Source organism: Salvelinus alpinus, chromosome 2 (genome assembly GCF_045679555.1).
Source record: "Salvelinus alpinus chromosome 2, SLU_Salpinus.1, whole genome shotgun sequence".
Classification (NCBI taxonomy): Eukaryota; Metazoa; Chordata; class Actinopteri; order Salmoniformes; family Salmonidae; genus Salvelinus; species Salvelinus alpinus.
The window spans coordinates 81,689,055-81,708,070 of record NC_092087.1 but is presented as its reverse complement, the minus strand read 5'-3'; the positions used below and the strand labels follow the sequence as shown (position 1 = coordinate 81,708,070).

At 46.0% G+C, this 19,016-nt stretch overlaps 1 protein-coding gene across 2 annotated transcripts; it reads right to left on the bottom strand.

Annotated features, from left to right (window-relative positions):
- Positions 1–14,721: 14,721 nt before the first annotated feature.
- Positions 14,722–18,667, bottom strand: LOC139567936 (beta-1,3-galactosyltransferase 2-like). 2 transcript variants are annotated; one of them, XM_071389557.1, is made up of 5 exons: positions 18,444–18,667; positions 16,859–17,205; positions 16,479–16,609; positions 15,984–16,373; positions 14,722–15,801 (listed from the first exon to the last, which is right to left on the bottom strand). In XM_071389557.1, exons 1-5 carry the CDS (start codon positions 18,446–18,448, stop codon positions 15,589–15,591), a joined length of 1,086 nt encoding a protein of 361 aa, XP_071245658.1. In that variant the 5' UTR covers positions 18,449–18,667; the 3' UTR covers positions 14,722–15,588. The 2 variants fall into 2 exon arrangements, with proteins under 2 accessions (XP_071245658.1, XP_071245657.1); XM_071389556.1 differs by lacking the exon at positions 18,444–18,667 and adding an exon at positions 17,786–17,959.
- Positions 18,668–19,016: the final 349 nt, after the last annotated feature.

Here is a 19,016-nt window from a genome sequence, read left to right as displayed (position 1 = left end):
GAGAGGGGCAGCGAGAGAGAGGGGCAGCGAGAGAGAGGCAGAGACAGAGAGAGAGAGAAGGGCAGCGAGAGAGAGAGGCAAAGAGAGAGAGAGGGGCAGCGAGAGAGAGGCAGAGACAGAGAGAGAGAGAGAAGGGCAGCGAGAGAGAGAGGCAGCGAGAGAGAGAGAGGCAGTGAGGCAGAGAGAGAGAGGCAGAGAGAGAGGCAGAGAGAGAGAGGCAGAGCAAGAGAGAGAGAGAGAGAGAGGCAGAGAGAGAGAGAGAGAAAGAGGGGTAGTGAGAGAGAGGCAGAGACAGAGAGAGAACACTGTTTGACATGAGCTGGTGGAAGGTGGGAGACAGATCAGAAGATAGGAGAACCATAGGGCTCTGTGCATGTATAAAAAATAATACACACACACACAAAACTCCCCCAACCCCTCATACACACACACCGACCAAGCCCATACCATGAATACTGTCCAGGCTCAGTGGTGATTAAGGGTTAGCAGACAGACACACTGGGGAGAAGTGGGAATGGTAGAGGCTGGCAGACAGACAGAAAGGCAGGCAGGTCCCAACTACACATCACCAGGAGGGAAGGGAGGAGGAGATGACAGCGGCAGGGAGAGACAACAGAGATCAAGTTTCTTTTTAAGGAGGAAGGGAAGAAGAGAGTTGGAGAGATACACAGGGAGGGATACAATAAAGGGGGAAGAGAGAGGGGGAAGAGAGAGAGAGAAAGAGAGAAAGGGAGATACAAACCGATAGAAAGACAGAGAGGAGACCGAATATAAACCAGGCCACTGATACAGTCAACTCTCCCTCAGAAACTACAATAGCTTGACAGTATACAGTCAACTCTCCCTCAGAAACTACAATAGCTTGACAGTATACAGTCAACTCTCCCTCAGAAACTACAATAGCTTGACAGTATACAGTCAACTCTCCCTCAGAAACTACAATAGCTTGACAGTATACAGTCAACTCTCCCTCAGAAACTACAATAGCTTGACAGTATTCAGGCTCATATAGTACCGTGGTCTATCATGATCAATAGCTTTACAGTATTCAGGCTCAATTCGATAAATTCCCTGCCATAGTCTCGAAATGGCAGCAATGTGATAAATAATGGGAGAGAAGAATGGGCTTGTTGCTAGAAGGCCCCATTAGGCACCGATCTAGGATCAGCTTACCCTCCCTCAAATCCTAACCATCAGCAGGCAACTTTTCAAAACTGACCATAGATCAGACTTTAGAGACATAGGGTTGAAAAATTAGATGGATCTCTTTGGAGTATTATTTGAACAGCTTTCCCTCCCTCAAATAGCAACCTTACCATTGACAGAAAACCTTACAAACTGACCTTAGATCAGTGTGTGAAGATGTAGACAGGAGAGCAGAGCCATTGACCTTACCACTTATTGGTCTGGCTTAGCCTTTATCTAAAGTTGATTGAGAATGTGTGTGTGTGTGATCGTAAACATTGCTGGTCCTTCGTGCCAGGGACACACACACACCAGTCTTACTATGGCGTGTAGGCTCTTTATCTTGTGGGAATGGCGTGGAGAATCTGCTCTTAAAAGCGGTACATTGATTTATCTTCAGCAAATTCCCTATACGCTCTTCTCCCCAGTAAAACTATCTCCACCCCTCGGTCTCTCTCCTCTACGCGCCTCTCCTCTCCTCATGCAGCAGGTACCCTAGAGGTTAGGAGGGTTGGGACAGTTCTAATCCCAGAGCAGGCAAGGTGGAAAAATCTGCCGTTTTGCCCTTGAGCAAGGCAGCTAACCCCCAACAACAACTGCTCCCCAGGTGCCGATGACGTTGATTAAGGCAGCCCTCCCCCTCCCCCTCTCTGATTCAGAGGGGTTAGGTTAAATGCAAAAGACACAATTCGGTTGAATGTATTCAGTTGTACAACTGACTAGGTATCCCTCTTTCTTCTCCTCCAAACCTGTCTCTCCCCTCTGTTCTACTCTAAAACGGTCTACTGTATGTTCCACATCATACACGGACATGTATGTTAAACATCTATGTTGTGGTCACACTGGTAAGAGAATTAAAGCATACTACTGTGTAATGTCTGTACTGCATGTCTTCTTCACTATACCTGATGTTTGAGCACTCCCTGGTGGTAGTATGAGTAAATTACACAAGCCAATGAAGTTACTGTAACAACCATTCCAACTCAACACACACGTAATATTATAGAACAGGCTAATGATAATTTATTCACTTTAAATTGCAGGTGTTTGTATACCGTTCCATTCATTCCATCCCAGCCAATGAGCATGCCCTCCTTATTTCTCCATCACCAGCCTCCACTGCCTCCAACACAGGCTAATATGTCAACATTCCAGAATTTGTCAGTAGATAGATCATGTCTCAATAAAAGTTATTACAAAGAGTTGTGTTACATTATATACCAGTGTGTCAGATGGAGAATGTTTCCAAGGTGAGGTTCATTTTACTGATGTTTGTTACATGGATGAGGAGATTGGAGTGGACAGCACTATTTGAAACAGAAGAGGTCCAAACTACACTGGTACAAATGCTTAGTAAATGTGTTTACAATGAATCAAACAGCATAATAAAGACAGGCAGCTACCTTTAGGTGGTGCACTTTCACTACACAATAATGTGTCAGAATCCAGACCTCGAAGCCAGTTCCACTGCGGTTTTTTCATTCCTCCCCTCTGATCAGGGACTGATTTAGACCTGGGACACCAGGTGGGTGCAGTTAATTATCAGATAGAACAGAAAAACAGCAAGCTCCGGACCTCGTAGGGGAAGAGTTGAATACCTCTGGTATACAGCACAAAACATGAAAACATTGTATTCCTTTATTTTATTGTTTTACTGTAAAAACTACTTAGAAAAAAAGTTTCCCTAAAGGGTAATTCGGCTGTCTTCATAGGAGAACCCTTTTGGGTTCCATGTAGAACTCTGTGGAAAGGGTTCTACCGGGAACCAAAAAGGGTTCTACCTGGAATCAAAAAGGGTTCTTCAAGCGTTCTCCTATGTGAACAGCCTAAGAACCCTTTTTATCTATGAGTGTAGCATAGCATGATACCCCAAATTTGGTTCCTAAAAGATACACCTTATGTACAGTATCAGTCAAAAGTTTGGACACATCTACTCATTCAAAGGTTTTTCTTTATTTTTACTATTTTCAACATTTTAGAATAATAGTGAAGACATCAAAACTATTAAATAACACATATGGAATCAAATAGTAACCAAAAAAAGTGTTAAATATAAAATATATTTTGATGTTTGAGATTCTTCAAAGTAGCCCCCCTTTGCCTTGATGACAGCTTTGCACACTCTTGGCATTCTCTCAACCAGCTTCACCTGGAAAGCTTTTCCAATAGTTTTGAAGGAGTTCCCACATATGCTGAGCACTTGTTGGCTGCTTTCCCTTCACTCTGCGGTCCTACCATCTCAATTGACTTGAGGTCGGGTGATTGTGGAGGCATGGTCATCTGATGCAGCACTCCATCGCTTGATGTTGAGATGTGTCTGCTACTTGAACTCTGAAGCATTTATTTGGGCTGCAATCTGAGGCTGGTAAGTGTAATGAACTTGTCCCCTGCAGCAGAGGTAACTCTGGGCCTTCCTTTCCTGTGGCGGTCCTCATGAGAGCCAGTTTCATCATATCGCTTGATGGTTTTATAGACTGCATTTGAAGAAACTTTCAAAGTTCTTGAAATATTCCAGATTGACTGACCTTTATGTCTTAAAGTAATGATGGACTGTTGTTTCTCTTTGCTTATTTGAGCTGTTCTTGCCATAATATGGACTGAAGTCTAACAAGATAGTCCCCACAATCATTTTATCAATTTCTCCCAGCCAATCATCAGTCATTTGTGTAAGTGCTGTGCTTGTTCAGTGTCCTTCCCTATAAGCGTGCTGAAAGTCTGTTTTCAATTTGTTTACTGTGAAATAGCATTGTATCTGGTCAAACAATTTTTCCAGAAGTTTACTATGTGTTGGAAACAGACTAGCTTCCCTCCAGGCCTGAGGGCGCACACTTTCTAGTAGGGTTACTGTTCTGTGAAGGGAGTAGTACACAGCGTTGTATGAGATCTAGAGGTCGACCAATTAATTGGAATGGCCGATTTCAAGTTTTCATAACAAATCAGTAATTGGCATTTTTGGACACCGATTATGGCCAATTACATTGCACTCTACGAGGAGACTGCGTGGCAGGCTGACTACCTGTTATGCGAGTGCAGCAAGGAGGCAAGGTAAGGTGCTAGCTAGCATTAAACTTATCTTACAAAAACAATCAACCTTAACATAATCACTAGTTAACTACACATGGTTGATGATATTACTAGTTTATCTAGCTTGTCCTGCGTTGCATATAATCGATGCGGTGCCTGTTAATTTATCATCGAATCACAGCCTACATCGCCAAACGGGTGATTTAACAACCTCATTCGCGAATAAAAGCACTATCGTTGCACCAATGTGTACCTAACCATAAGCATCAATGCCTTTCTTAAAATCAATACACAAGTATGTATTTTTAAACCTGCATATTTAGTTAATATTGCCTGCTAACATGAATTTCTTTTAACTAGGGAAATTGTGTCACTTCTCTTGCAAGCAGAGTCAGGGTATATGCAGCCGTTTGGGCCGCCTGGCTCGTTGCGAACTGTGTGAAGACCATTTCTTCCTAACAAAGATGGTGAATTACTTTGCCAGAATTTAACATAATTATGACATCACATTGAAGGTTGTGCAATGTAACAGCAATATTTAGACTTAGGGATGCCACCGTTCGATAAAATACGGAACGGTTCCGTATTTCACTGAAAGAATAAACGTTTTATTTTCGAATTTGACCATTTGACCATATTAATGACCGAAGGCTCGTATTTCTGTCTGTTATTATATTATAATTAAGTCTATGATTTGATAGAGCAGTCTGACTGAGCGGTGGTAGGCAGCAGCAGGCTCGCATTCATTCGAACAGCACTTTCCTGCATTTGCCAGCAGCTCTTCGCTGTGCTTCAAGCATATGACTTCAAGCCTATCAACTCCCGAGATTAGGCTGGCAATACTAAAGTACATATTAGAACATCCAATAGTGAAAGGTATATGAAATACAAATGGTATAGAGAGAAACAGTCCTATAATAACTACAACCGAAAACTTCTTACCTGGGACTATTGAAGAATCATGTTAAAATGAACCACCAGTTTTCATATGTTCTGAGCAAGGAACTTAAACGTTAGATTTTTTACATGGCACATACTGCACTTTTACTTTCTTCTCCAACACTTTGTTTTTGCATTGTTTAAACCAAATTGAACATGTTTCATTATTTATTTGAGACTAAATTGATTTTATTGATGTATTATATTAGGTTAAAATAAGTGTTCTTTCAGTATTGTTGTAATTGTCATTTTTACAAATAAATAACAAAAATCTGCCGATTTTAATCGGTATCGGCTTTTTTTGGTCCTGCAATAATCGGTATCGGCGTTGAAAAATCATAATCGGTCAACCTCTAATGAGATCTTCAGTTTCTTGGCAATTTCTCGCATGGAATAGCATTCATTTTTTTAGAACAAGAATAGACTGACGAGTTTCAGAAGAAAGTTCTTTGCTTCTGGCCATTTTGAGCCTGTAATCGAACCCAAATGCTGATGCTCCAGATACTCAACTAGTCTAAAGGCCAGTTTTAACAGTTTTCAGCAGTACTAACATAATTGCAGAAGGGTTTTCTAATGATAAATTAGTCTTTTAAAATGATAAACTATAATTAGCTAACACAATGTGCCATTGTAACACGGGAGTGATGGTTGCTGATAACAGGGATGCAAACTGGTGAGGGCCCAAAAAGGTGAATTTTTTTGGGGAGGCACTGAAACATGCAAAACAAATCCCTGCTAGGGGGAAAATTCAGGCTTTAACTAATTAAACAACAAATAATATGATCTATATGATCAGTCTCTGTGTGTAAAATAAAGTGGTTAATGTGAACCTAACTCACTGTCACGACTTCCACCGAAGGTGGCTCCTCTCCCTGTTCGGGCGGCACTCGGCGGTCGTCGTCACCGGTCTACTAGCTGCCACCGATTCCTTTTCTGTTGGTTTTGTCTTGATTGTTTTCACCTGTACCTTTTTTGTTGTTAATTGGGGGATATTTAAGCCTTCGGGGCCCGCCTGCCTCTGTGCGGGCTTATTTTCTTCCTGTCAGTGGATGTTTGTGTTTTGTTCCTATACGGATTGTTTGCTGTCCCATTTTTGTGGTCATTGTGCCTGTTGTTTTGGCTTGACCCAGCTTGGAATAAATACGTCTCATTTGGAAACTTTGCTCTCTGCGCCTGACTCCACACCCACCACTCCTAGCTATCGTGACAGAAGCCCGCACCATTCATGGAGTCAGCAGGAGCAGCTGCGCCCCACCTCCCATTCATGGAAGTGCGTGTCCTCCATCACACGGCCATCCTACACCGAATAGGGTCGGCGATGGACCAGATGATGGAGAGAATGAACAGATGGGAGAGGAGTGGCCTCCCTACCTCGTCTCCAGCTCCTCTTCCGCCTGCTCTACCAACTTCTCTGGCGGCGTCCGGACCCAGCGATCTTCGGCTCGCGCCCCCGAGGGAGTACGATGGAACGGCTGCAAGGGATTCTTGCTCCAGCTAGAGCTGTACCTGGCTACCCTGTAGCCTCCGGGAGGACGTCTACAGGGAGTTAGCTTGTCGGGATGCCACCCTCACCCTGGACGAGCTCATCGACATGTCGATCCAACTGGACAACCTGCTAGCTGCCCGTGGGCATCCAGAGCGGGTCCTGTTTGTTCCGCCCCCCAGCACTCCCGCTCCAACACCCATGGAGTTAGGGGGGGGCCGCCTCTAGGGGAACCGGAGGAGGAGTCTCCTCCTGCACCAGTTGTGGTCGGAGAGGGCACACTGCCGATCGGTGCTGGAGGAGCTCGTCTGGGAGTCGAGAGGGCAGGCAGAGCACTGCTCGGACACCCCAGGTGAGTCAGCACCAGACTCACCCAGAGCTCCCTGTTGGTCACATGTTCATACTAATCTCTTTTTCTGAGTTTTCCCCCTCTTCCCAGCATAAGGTGCCAGTCGATTCAGGTGCAGCTGGGAGTTTTATGGATCGCGGACTCGCTCTTAGATTAGGGATTCCGCTGGTGCAGATAGGCCAACCCTTCCCCGTGCACTCCCTAGATAGCCGACCGTTAGGGTCAGGGCTGGTCAGGGAGGCCACGGTTCCACTGGACATGGTAACGCAGGGGGGGGGGGGGGGTCATAAGGAGCGGATTAGTCTCTTATTGATTCGCCTGCGTTTCCAGTGGTGCTGGGGATTCCCTGGTTGGCTATTCACAATCCTAAGATTTCATGGAAACAGGGGGCTCTAAAGTATAGGAGTTTCCATCGGTGCAACGACGGTGGAGAGTCCAGACCAGGTTTCTACTGTGCGCATTCCCTCAGTATATGCCAATTTGGCTATCGCCTTCTGTAAAAAGAGGGCGACCCAATTACCACCTCATCGACGAGGGGATTGCGTGATAAACCTCCAGGTAAACGCAGCACTTCCCAGGAGTCACGTGTACCCGCTGTCACAGGAGGAGACAGTGGCTATGGAGACATATGTCACAATCTCTGGGACAGGGGTACATTCTGCCCTCCACGTCACCCGTCTTCTCGAGTTTATTTTTTGTGAAGGAGGGAGGTCTGCGTCCGTGCATTGATTATAGAGGTCTAAATTGCATCACAGTGGGGTTTAGTTACCCGCTAGCTCTCATCGCTACAGCAGTGGAATCATTTCACGGAGCGCGCTTTTTCACAAAACTGGATCTCAGGAGCGCGTATAACTTGGTGCGTATCCGGGAGGCAGATGAGTGGAAGACCGCGTTTAGTACCACATCTGGTCATTATGAGTACCTCATCATGCCGTATGGGTTGAAGAATGCTCCAGCCGTCTTTCAATCCTTCGTAGACGAGATTCTCAGGGACCTGCATGGGCAGGGTATGTATATCGATGACATTCTGATCTATTCCGCCACACGCGCCGAGCATGTGTCTCTGGTGCACAAGGTACTTGGGCGACTGGTGGAGCATGACCTGTACGTCAAGGCTGAGAAATGTGTGTTCTCCAAACAAGCAGTTTCCTTCCTGGGGTATCGCATTTACACATCTGGGGTGGTGATGGAGTGTGACCACGTTGCAGCCGTGCGTAATTGGCCGACTCCGACCACGGTAAAGGAGGTGCAGCGGTTTTTAGGGTTTGCCAATTACTACCGGAGGTTTATCCGGGGTTTTGGCCAGGTGGCTGCTCACATTACCTCACTGCTGAAGGGGGGGCCGGTGCGTTTGCGGTGGTCAGCGGAGGCGGGCAGAGCTTTTAGTCATCTGAAGGCGCGGTTTACCGATGCTCCCGTATTGGCTCATCCGGACCCCTCTTTGGCATTCATAGTGGAGGTGGACACGTCCGAGGCTAGGGTTGGTGCCATGCTATCACAGCGCTCGGGCACGCCGCCACAGCTCCCCCCCTGCGCTTTTTTCGAGGAAGCTTGGTCCGGCGGAGCGAAACTATGACTTGGGGGACTGGGAGTTGCTGGCTGTGGTAAAAGCTCTGAAGGTGTGGAGACATTGGCTTGAGGGGGCTAAACACCCTTTTCTCATCTGGACTGACCACCGTAATCTGGAGTACATCCGGGCAGCGAGGAGACTGAATCCTCGCTAGGCAAGGTGGGCCATGTTTTTCACCAGATTTAGGTTCACCATCTCCTATAGACCAGGTTCCCTTAACACTAAGGCCGACGCGCTGTCCCGTCTCTATGACACCGAGGAGCGGTCCATCGATCCTACTCCCATACTTCCAGCACCGGTGCCACCAGCTGTCTGGTGGCACCGGTGGTATGGGAGGTGGACGCGGACATCGAGCGGTCGTCACAGTTGGAACCCGCGCCACCACAGTGTCCAACGGGTCGTAAGTACGTGCCGCTTGGTGTTCGTGACAAATTGATCCGGTGGGCACATCCAATTCCCGGATGACCCGAAGAGGGTAGTGTGAGGACAGTGCGGGGTCTTAGGGGGAAGTACTGGTGGCCCACTTTAGCGAAGGATGTGAGGTTTTATGTCTCCTCCTGTTCGGTGTGCGCTCAGAGTAAGGCTCCTAGACACCTGCCTAGAGGGAAGTGTAATAAATACCATTTAATATAACACAAGCATATCCCTATTACATTGTTATAACTAACTTCTTTCAAAACAGGGTTTCTCACAAACTCATAAGCAGATACTGAGACCCACACACACCCAGAGACAGATGGCTGACATAGACCTTTTATAAACACTGACAAGAAAAGGGTGCTTGGTACTGTATTTCACGAGATACTGAGACACACACATACCCAAGGACAGAGGGCTGACGTAAACCTTTCATAAACACAGATAAGACAGGAACATCTACGCACACACAAAATCTCCTGTTTTAGCTGAACATTTCTGAAGACAAAGAACTCTACTCAGAGCCAATGGGACAGTGATACTAGCCTGAAGGAGACCTCGCCCAACTCATCAGAACCAACCAGAGGACCAGAACTTCCAGACTCAACCTACTTTCTGTACTGTATAAAATGTCTAATGCACTCTGTTATCTGGGCTTATTTCTGCAAGTTCCATATGAGCTAAATGAATAAGTCCGTGCACGCTTGTACCAGATATCTTTACTCTTAAATAAAACTGTCGCTTGTCATACAATTTACCACCTTGTCTGAATCGATCCTTGACCGGCTCACCCTTCTCCATATCCAATTATCAACAGAAGTTACAGCCCCTCCCCGTTCTACAACGTCCTTGGTCACATCTGTCGGTGGATTTCCTCACCGACCTTCCCCCGTCTCAGGGGAACACTACGATCCTGGTCGTTGTGGATCGGTTTTCGAAGTCCTGCCTTCTCCTCCCGTTGCCCGGTCTCCCTACAGCCCGGCAGACTGCGGAGGCCCTGTTTACCCTTGTCTTCCGGCACTACGGAGTGCCTGAGGACATAGTTTCTGATCGGGGTCCCCAATTCCCATCCCGAGTTTGGAGGGCGTTCATGGAGCGTCTGGGGGTCTCGATCAGCCTGACCTCAGGTTTTCACCCCGAGATCAATGGGCAGGTGGAGAGAGTTAACCAGGATGTGGGTAGGTTCCTGCAGTCGTATTGCCAGGACCGGCCAGGAGAATGGGCGAGGTACGTCCCATGGGCGGAGGTGGCTCAAAACTCACACCCGCCACTCCTCCACGAACATGTCGCCTTTCCAGTGCGTGTTGGGCTACCAGCCGGTCCTGGCACCGTGGCATCAGAGCCAGACCGAGGCTCCTGCGGTGGAGGAGTGGGTGCAGCGCTCAAAGGAGACCTGGAGAGCCGTCCAGGAATCGCTTAAACGGGCTGGTGGGCGGCAGGTGAGCTCTGACCAATACCGCAGTGAGGCCCCCGTGTTCGCACCGGGGGACCGGGTCTGGCTCTCGACCCGAAACCTGCCCCTCCGCCTGCCCTGCCGGAAGCTGGGGCCGTGGTGTGTGGGGCCATTTAATGTCTTGAGGAGGATAAACGAGGTGTGTTATAGGTTACAGCTCCCTTCTTACTATCGCATTAACCCCTCGTTTCATGTGTCTCTCCTCAGGCCGGTGGTAGCTGGTCCCCTGCAGGAAGGTGAGGTTCCGGAGGTTCCTCCGCCCCCTCTGGAAATCGAGGGGCCCCCGGCGTACACGGTACGTTCCATTCTGGACTCTAGACGCCGGGTGAGGGGCCTGCAGTATGGTGAGGGGTACGGTCCGGAGGAGAGGTGCTGGGTACTGGTGGAGGACATCTTGGATCCATCACTGCTGAGTGATTTCCACCGCCTCCATCCGGATCGCCCTGCGCCTCGCCCTCCGGGTCGCTCTCGAGGCCGGTGTCGTCGCGCTGCGGGAGCAGGGAGGGGGGGGGGGTACTGTCACGACTTCCTCTCCCTGTTCGGGCGGCGCTTGGCGGTCGTCGTCACCGGTCTACTAGCTGCCACCGATACCTTTTCCCTTTTCTGTTGGTTTTGTCATGATTGTTTTCACCTGTACCTAATTTTTTGTTAATTCGGGGCTATTTAAGCCTTCAAGGCCCGCCTGCCTTTGTGCGGGCTTATTTCCTTCCTGTCAGTGGATGTTTGTGTTTTGTTCCTATACGGACTGTTTGCTGTCCCATTTTCGTGGTCATTGTGCCTGTTGTTTTGGCTTGACCCAGCTTGGAATAAATACGTCTCATTTAGAAACTTTGCTCTCTGCGCCTGACTCCACACCCACCACTCCTAGCTATCGGGACACTCAGAGCTAAAAAATGTAAAGAAAGCAATCCAATGTTTTTTGTTGCCTAGACTTTCCTGCAAATGACACTCAAATGAAAATCAAATGTATGTATATAGCCCTTCTTACATCAGTTGCTATATCAAAGTGCTGTACAGAAACCCAGCCTAAAACCCCAAACAATGCAGGTGTAGAAGCACTCAAGTCTTGAGAAAAAAATACAGTCATATTTCAGTTAGCCATGACGGCCTTTATAATAGAACGCTTGTGACGACACACACAAATATTGCACTTGAGTGAATATTGCACCCCCCAAAAATTATATTTTTTCTCTATTATAGTGGACACTATAGACATCAATCAAGTGCACATGTGCGCAAAAATAACATTCACTGAGTTTTACTCAGTTACTGTAAAGTTCAACACAACAAAAACAATACCTTTGGACTACACTGCATATTATACACTTTCTGCCTGTGGACATCTGTTCTACAATGTGCCAGCAAAAGTGAGAAAGAGGGAACGTGAGTGGTGTTCCTTTCACCTCTATAGTGGCATCCAGCTTAAGCCAGGCCCAGCTCCAGCTACATTTGATCCCTGAATCCACTTGTTCAACAAGCAACGCCTCATTTTCACCTAATTCTCTCATTCTGAAAATTAACCACATACTGTAGAGGGATAACATTAGTTAACAGATAGTGGTTAGTTCGTTAGCTAGTTAACATTTCACACAGATTGCCAGGGTCCATTAAGCAACCAACGTTTTATAACTTGAACCACAAGGAGTCGTACACCAGTTAATACTACAGTGAATTGGTTAGGTTACTAATGCTAGCTCATCTGATGTTGTAGGTTAGCTAGCTAACGTTAGCTGTCTGACTTCATTAGCAAGCCAATTTTCACACCATCAACTCAATTATTTGATCAGATGAGTTGGCTAATGTTTCTCAACATTTCTCTGGCTAGGTAACGGAGAATTCGATCCAGCTAGCAAGATACTTAACAATGCTAATACTTGTTCCGCCACACTTTCTCCTTCACCTCAAACTTTCCAAATGCCAGTTGTTTTTCGGGTTACAGCTCATGAAGTACACTTCATCCCCGTCTCCGTGGTCAGGCTTCTCACCTAACATTACCTCGGTTTTTCGTTCAGAGGATGTGCTGCTGTAACTGCCTTTCTACTCTATGCGGTCTTTCCAGAGCACGTGCTGATGCTGTAACCAGTGTTGCCAACACCTCAATAAGGGAAGTAGCTATTGGCTGTCCTAAAAGTTGCTAGAAGTCGCTAAATGACGTCATCACCTAATTTGCCATGTGCATTTAATTGTGATGGACGCTGTAGGAGAGGAATAACGTCGTGGGAGAGACAAAAAGTGAGTTAAAAAACACCCTAAATATGTTAGAACTACAAATGAACTTTCTTCTGTCGATTCTTTTTTTTTTTTTTTATGTCACAATTCCAACCCTCCTCCTTTATCCGGGCTTGGGACCGGCAAAAGTGACCCAAAAGGGACACTCTGGCGGAGGTACTTCGTTTATTTTGGTTTTTAACCTTATGGTCCACTTAGAATCCTACAAGTCACAGTAAAACATGAACATTTATAACCATAACATTTTGTATACAATCTACATTAACAATCTAAATAGAACAAAACGAGACAATAGAAAAAACTGCCAATGGCAATGTCAGAAAATGATGGTAACTAGTCTGGCCCCCTCCACACACACACAGGCTGTGCTGGCTCACAGAAAGAGTGGGTCATCGTCATTTTGGTCAAGGCTGTCTATGGCAGGTTCAGCAACTGAGGGCGCTGACTTAAATGAGTAAGCAGCTGATGTGCCAAAAAACTGCAAAACATTATCAGGCAGCTGGTGCTCATAGCAAGCCTCACCAGACAGCTTCAGTCCATATCGAATGTACAGGATGGAGTTAAGAGTCTGCAAGGACATCCGATTTCTAAATCTGCTTTTTACCACACTCATCTGGATGAATACTCTCAACTTCAGCATTCGAGTGTGGCAAGGACAACACAGACGCAGCAAGTTCTTGAAACGGGTTGATATCAGCTGCATCCCTGAACTTCCAAATCTCACTCCAGAAGCCCAGTGTGTTTTGGTCTCATTCCATTTACTAAGATGGATGGCACGCCATTGCTGGACAATCTTGTCTATCTCTGCAGGGGAGTAGCCACAGAGCCTGGCTATTTTTTCTATTTCTCCAGGGCTCTTATTGTGCTTTAGAGTTTCCTCCACATTGAAAACTGACATGTACTGCAATGCTTCGATGTTGAGGGTGAGACTGCCAGACAAATCATTAGTGAGGGAGATGGTGAAGGCTACACCGCTTCCGAACATTGTTTTCATCCTCAGGCGCAAGGTGGAGCTCAGCTGCCTTTGACTCAAAAAGGTAACCAAGGTACGGTTTGGGACTGATGTATCCATCTATTGGCCCTTTGAGTACATCAACATTTGCCAGTGGATTCAGCACCCTGCTGCTCAGACTTGATCAGGCTAACCAAGCTGTCAAGTAGCTTAAGAGGATCTACTTGCTCTCCCTCAAAAGCCTTGATGGTCAACTGTACCTCACCCAACACTGACTTCAAAAAGAGGATCACTGTACATATAAAACCTCAGCCATGTGGCAGTGTTCACTGGACTTGGTGACTGCGAAATGCAGCCTAAGCTCCTCCCACTGTTCCAAAATGCGTGAAACCGAGGGTTCAATGGAGAGCCAACGTGTGGCACACACCTTGATTATCTGTAAAAGTTTCTCCCCACAGTTGATGGTCTCATATATGGCCTTGTAGGCCTCCCTGCGCTTTGGAGACACTGAAAACCAGTTATAAGTCTCTCGTACCAAGTACTCCACACTACGGGGATGGTGTCATTGGAAGCATGACTTACAGCAAGCTGCAGAGAGTGACACACACAACGAATAAGAACCAGATATTTGAGGCCATACTCCTCCTTCAGCACTTTATGGACCCCATTGTGAATCCCTGTCATAACAGAGGCATTGTCAGTCCCTATCCCCAGGAGTTTCTCTTTAAGACAACACGTCGAGGAAAGCCACAACAGCACAGGCTATAGATTTGGCATTTCCCTCCAACTCAACAAGCCCCAGAAATGTTGATACAATTGTCTGCTTGATGTCACTAAAGTACCGTATCACAACCCCCAGGTACTTAGAAACACTTACATCCGTGGACTCATGGAGGAGGCTGGTACGCTGGTCATCCACATCTGCAACCAACTTTTCAGGAAGTATGGTGCTAGAACACCATTCACAATCATTTCTGTGCACTTTGAAGTGAGTAACAGCAGTGGAGTCTGAGAAAGCAGCTTTGCATGCTGGATGACTAGTTTGCATCCCTGTGATAATGGGCCTCTGTACGCCTATGTAGATATTCCATTAAAAATCTGCCATTTCCAGCTACATGAGTCATTTACAACAATGTCTACACTTTATTTATGATCAATTTGATGTTTTTTTAATGGACGAAGTGTTTTTTCCCAAAACAAGGACATTTCTAAGTAACTCCAAATTTCTCAACGGTAGTGTATATATAACATAAACATACTGTTGACACGTATGCTATTGCCTTGTGTGGTAGGTTGACACTAACGTAAGTGTCATAACCAGCCGTTAAAATAACACAATATATGTCACAAAAGGTCTAACTATATGTCATGACAGTGTTATGACCATATTATTACAAGTTATGTCAGCTGTTATGACATGGTTACGACCGTGTTATGGCGCTGGTGTCAAGTAAAGTGTTGACAAACTTGGAAACAAGGCTGCATGGGATTTCCCTTGTGCAACTCCTTGCAGCCAATGGCAATGTCCACTTTAGGTATAATGCCGGGAGCCGCTTGTGGATTTGACAGTGCCACCTGCGACACCACCAATACAACCACTATGCGGGCGTCGGCTAGCGCAGATCTGATAGGATCCAGTCTTAAGGTTCTAAGGTATTATACAAATATGCAGCTTGGGCTCTTTTTGTTGCAGCATGTGACAGTTGAAAGGTATTGAGACAGGCCCAATAAGCCCTCTCCAAAACCTATCCACCTTCACTGCACCACAGTCAATGTAAAGGGAGGGGTTGAGGCATACATTAGCAAAATACCAAAAAACCTATGGATCTCCCAACAAGACTGAACGGATGTCTCTTATGCAAGAGCTAATGTCTCTTACCCAAAGTTCCAATTCAACATTTCCAGGAAGGGAAAAATACAGGAAGTGTCTTCATGAAATCCATTTTCCAAACAGGAAGAAGTAATGGTTGCTGTGGTGATTACCCTCTCAGCACGGCGGGCCGGGCCTTGTGTAGTCCTGCCAGTACCTCAGCAGCTGGCTCACTTTGGTCGTCGTCACGGCAACCACAGTGGACAGTTTGCAGCGTCCGTAGCTGTAGATGGGGTTGACAACAAAGAGCGACTTGCTGGGAGGATTGGTGGGGGAGATGCCCAGTCGCTTCAGACACATCCCCAGGTAGGCATCCTCGATGTAGATGGGCTTGAAAGAAATTAATTAATGGATGGATGAATGGCAGGATTAATTAAATAATGACATGCTTTGTGAATGCTACATAATAATAAAGTGTTACCAATGAATGAGAGAAATAAAGATGAAAGAAGGATACTTTAAGTCCCATACATAGGAACATTTGTTTGGCAAAATACAGTAGATCAACAAACCTTGATCTGTGGAGAGACCCCCATGATCTTCTTGGGGATGTCCATGGACATGATGTAGCCAAACCCCAGAGGGTACGGGGGATACTCCGACTCAGCCATCACCTCATAAGGCAGGAAGAACTTATTGTTGGGGTTTCTCAGCACCGGGCTGTGCCACCAGACTAGACCGGTCATGTAGTTCTGTTTGGGAGTGTCAGGGTTGACCAGCATGGAGACAAGGTTCTGGACGTTGAGGAACACGTCTGAGTCAATCTTCATGGCGTAGGAGGCCTCGGGGCACCGCGAGACGAGCCACTCGAGGATCACCATGGTCTTGATGGTCAGGTTATGGTAGGTGTCCTTGAAGTCGCTCTGGAGGAGGTCATGGTGCGCCCGGCTCTCCTGGTTCACCTTCGAATCAGATCAGAATCAACTCAAATCAAACTATTTAAATATTAACAAGCCCAACACACTTAAAAAAAACACCCACAAAAAGCTAAAACACTCAAGACCAACCTTCTCCTGCAGCTCCTGGGCACCTGATCCTCCAGGAAGTCCTAGCATGAATAGCGTCTGTACCTTCTTCCCCTGCACCAGGGTCTCATTACCCCACGTCCTGCGGATGGCGTCCCGGGCGGCCAGGTTACCTACCGGAAATGTACATGTTAAAAACGTGTTGGAAATACAATAATTACACAATAACACATTTTACTGTAACAATTTCTTCCAGTCGGCTTTCACAAAAACCTGGGGGAAAAAAGCAAGTTTGGATTGCATTTTTTGTTCTTAAAAACATTTAAAATGTATTGGAAACAGGTTATCAAGTCACTTCACATGCCATGTTGGAATTGCAAACAGAATGTGTTAATCTTGTGTGAAATTTCCAGTAGGGTTACCAGGCGCCACGGGGGCCATCAGCACCAGGAACGGGGCCTGATTCCCGGTCCGACACTTCTCCGGCTCATCCATTACGAATTTGTACCCCCGCGGGTATGCCACGTGGTACCGCCCGGGATCCTCCCATTGGACACCATTCCGATTGGTCAAGACACGCGTGTTCACCTGATCATCATCATCAAGAGTCTTTCCAGTGAAATTCACCGAGGGTCGCTGTGGGTCGTTCCACCAATTCAAGGCGAAGGTGGTGTAGGTCACGACAGCCACTGCCACCAGGATGAATAGAAAACAGGGTCTTGTATACAGCCTTCTGGAAAGGGCTGTACAGGATTGCATCAGAGCTGGGCTGATGAAGAGAGAAAGGATAGAAAGAGTGAGAGGGGTCAATGGTTCGTAGGTCAATGGTTCTTGCCACACTGTTGTACAGAAGGACCATTTGAATGTATAAACATTTCTTGAAATCACCCCTTACACAGCAAACAAGACATATAAGTCATGAATATATTGTTAAGATGAATATTAATATTTTTAATTGATCTCTCATATACTATACCTCTATAAGACCAAGTGATATGTGCATGTCTGCAGTTATTATCAATGAAAAAAATATAGCCTGCCTAAAAGAGAAGTGGCATTGTGTTATGTGCAGTTGAACAGCGTGAAATCAAAGTTGAGGTTTTCACAGTAGCTATCTCTGGTGCAACATACAGTAGTTATAGATGGTCACTGGTGTATGATCAGACAGATTGATAAACTATAAAAAGAATGAAATTAGAGATAACATGACGCTGCTGCAACAGATGCCGTTTTCAGAACTGAGAACTTTTTTTCCCGAGTTCCCAGTTGTTTTGAACGCAGCATCGGTTGCAGCAGCGTCATGTTATCAGGTGTCTTGAACGCACCAAGAGTAGGCTATATTGCATTACCACGGTTTGCTTTGCCCTTTGTACATGAGGTTGTTACGAAGACAATTGCGTCTGGTGTACTGGTGGTGTAGTTAGACTACAATAACTATTCCTTGGCTGTCTGACAATCACATAATTAAATCGTATAAAGACAGACAAGTGTTAGAAGTCCAGGAGTGGGCAACTCCAGTCATCGGGGTCTGATTGGTGTCACACTTTTTCTCCATCCCTAGCAAACACAGCTGATTAATCAAATTGCATTCTAAACTGAAGATAATGATTAGGTGATTATTGGAGCCAGGTGTGTTAGCTGGGGCAAAACGGTGACACCAATCAGGCCCTCTAGGACTGGAATTGCCCACCTCTAGACCATGGATATCCAACACCGCTCTAGTTACTAGGTGTGCTGGCTGTTGTTACACCCCAGCACTAAAACACCTGTCATCATTGTGTCTTCAGTCCGGTTATTTGAGTAAGGCGTGTTAGCGCTGGACTGGCATAGGCTGGAACTAAAGTTCGCGCACATCCAGTAACTTACTCTAGAACCGGGAAACTATATTTTATGACGTTCAGTGTAATCGTAATCCCTTATGACTGGATCGCGATAGCGTGAAATATACCTAATACACACCCTCAGAATAATGTCTACAAACAAACTCCAGCTTTAATTGACACATACCTCATGCTGTCTCTTGGTAAATCCGGTTCATGACTCAACGGGCTTGGGACACGATTGACGTCTTCTTCCTCCTTCCTCAATGTATGTTGACGACGGTGATATGAGCAAAGAATTGGCCGCCCACAGGTAAAGGAGGAGCCACTGTAGGTTGGTTGCCTTTTGTTTTTTATTCTTCGCAGCCCCTCCCACACACCGCACACTCAGCTAGCAGCGTACATGGCTCCAGGTCAGGAGAGGCCACAACTGACAGATATAAATGTATTGTATAGAGCTGAAAAGATTGCCCTGACTGAAAAGTATATCTGTTCTACGTCATATATTTGCATTTTAGCATTCTATAAAGTTCCAGATAGAAATGTATTGTACAGTTGAAGTCAGAAGTTTAAATACACCTTCGCCAAATACATTTAAACTCCGTTTTTCACAATTCCTGAAATTTAATCTTCTTAAAAAATTCGCTGTCTTAGCTCAGTTAGGATCACCACTTTATTTTAAGAATGTGAAATGTCAGAATAATAGTAGAGAGAATGATTTATTTCAGCTTTTATTTCTTTCATCACATTCCCAGTGGGT

Excerpts from the sequence above, each read along its gene's own strand:
- LOC139567936 (XM_071389556.1), bottom strand. The coding sequence starts at position 17,811 with ATGTACAAAGGGCAAAGCAAACCGTG. Across the intron at positions 17,206-17,785 it reads AAAGGGCAAAGCAAACCGTG|CCCAGCTCTGATGCAATCCT; the intron begins GTAATGCAATAT and ends TCTCTTCATCAG. Across the intron at positions 16,374-16,478 it reads CCCAGGAGCTGCAGGAGAAG|GTGAACCAGGAGAGCCGGGC; the intron begins GTTGGTCTTGAG and ends TCTGATTCGAAG.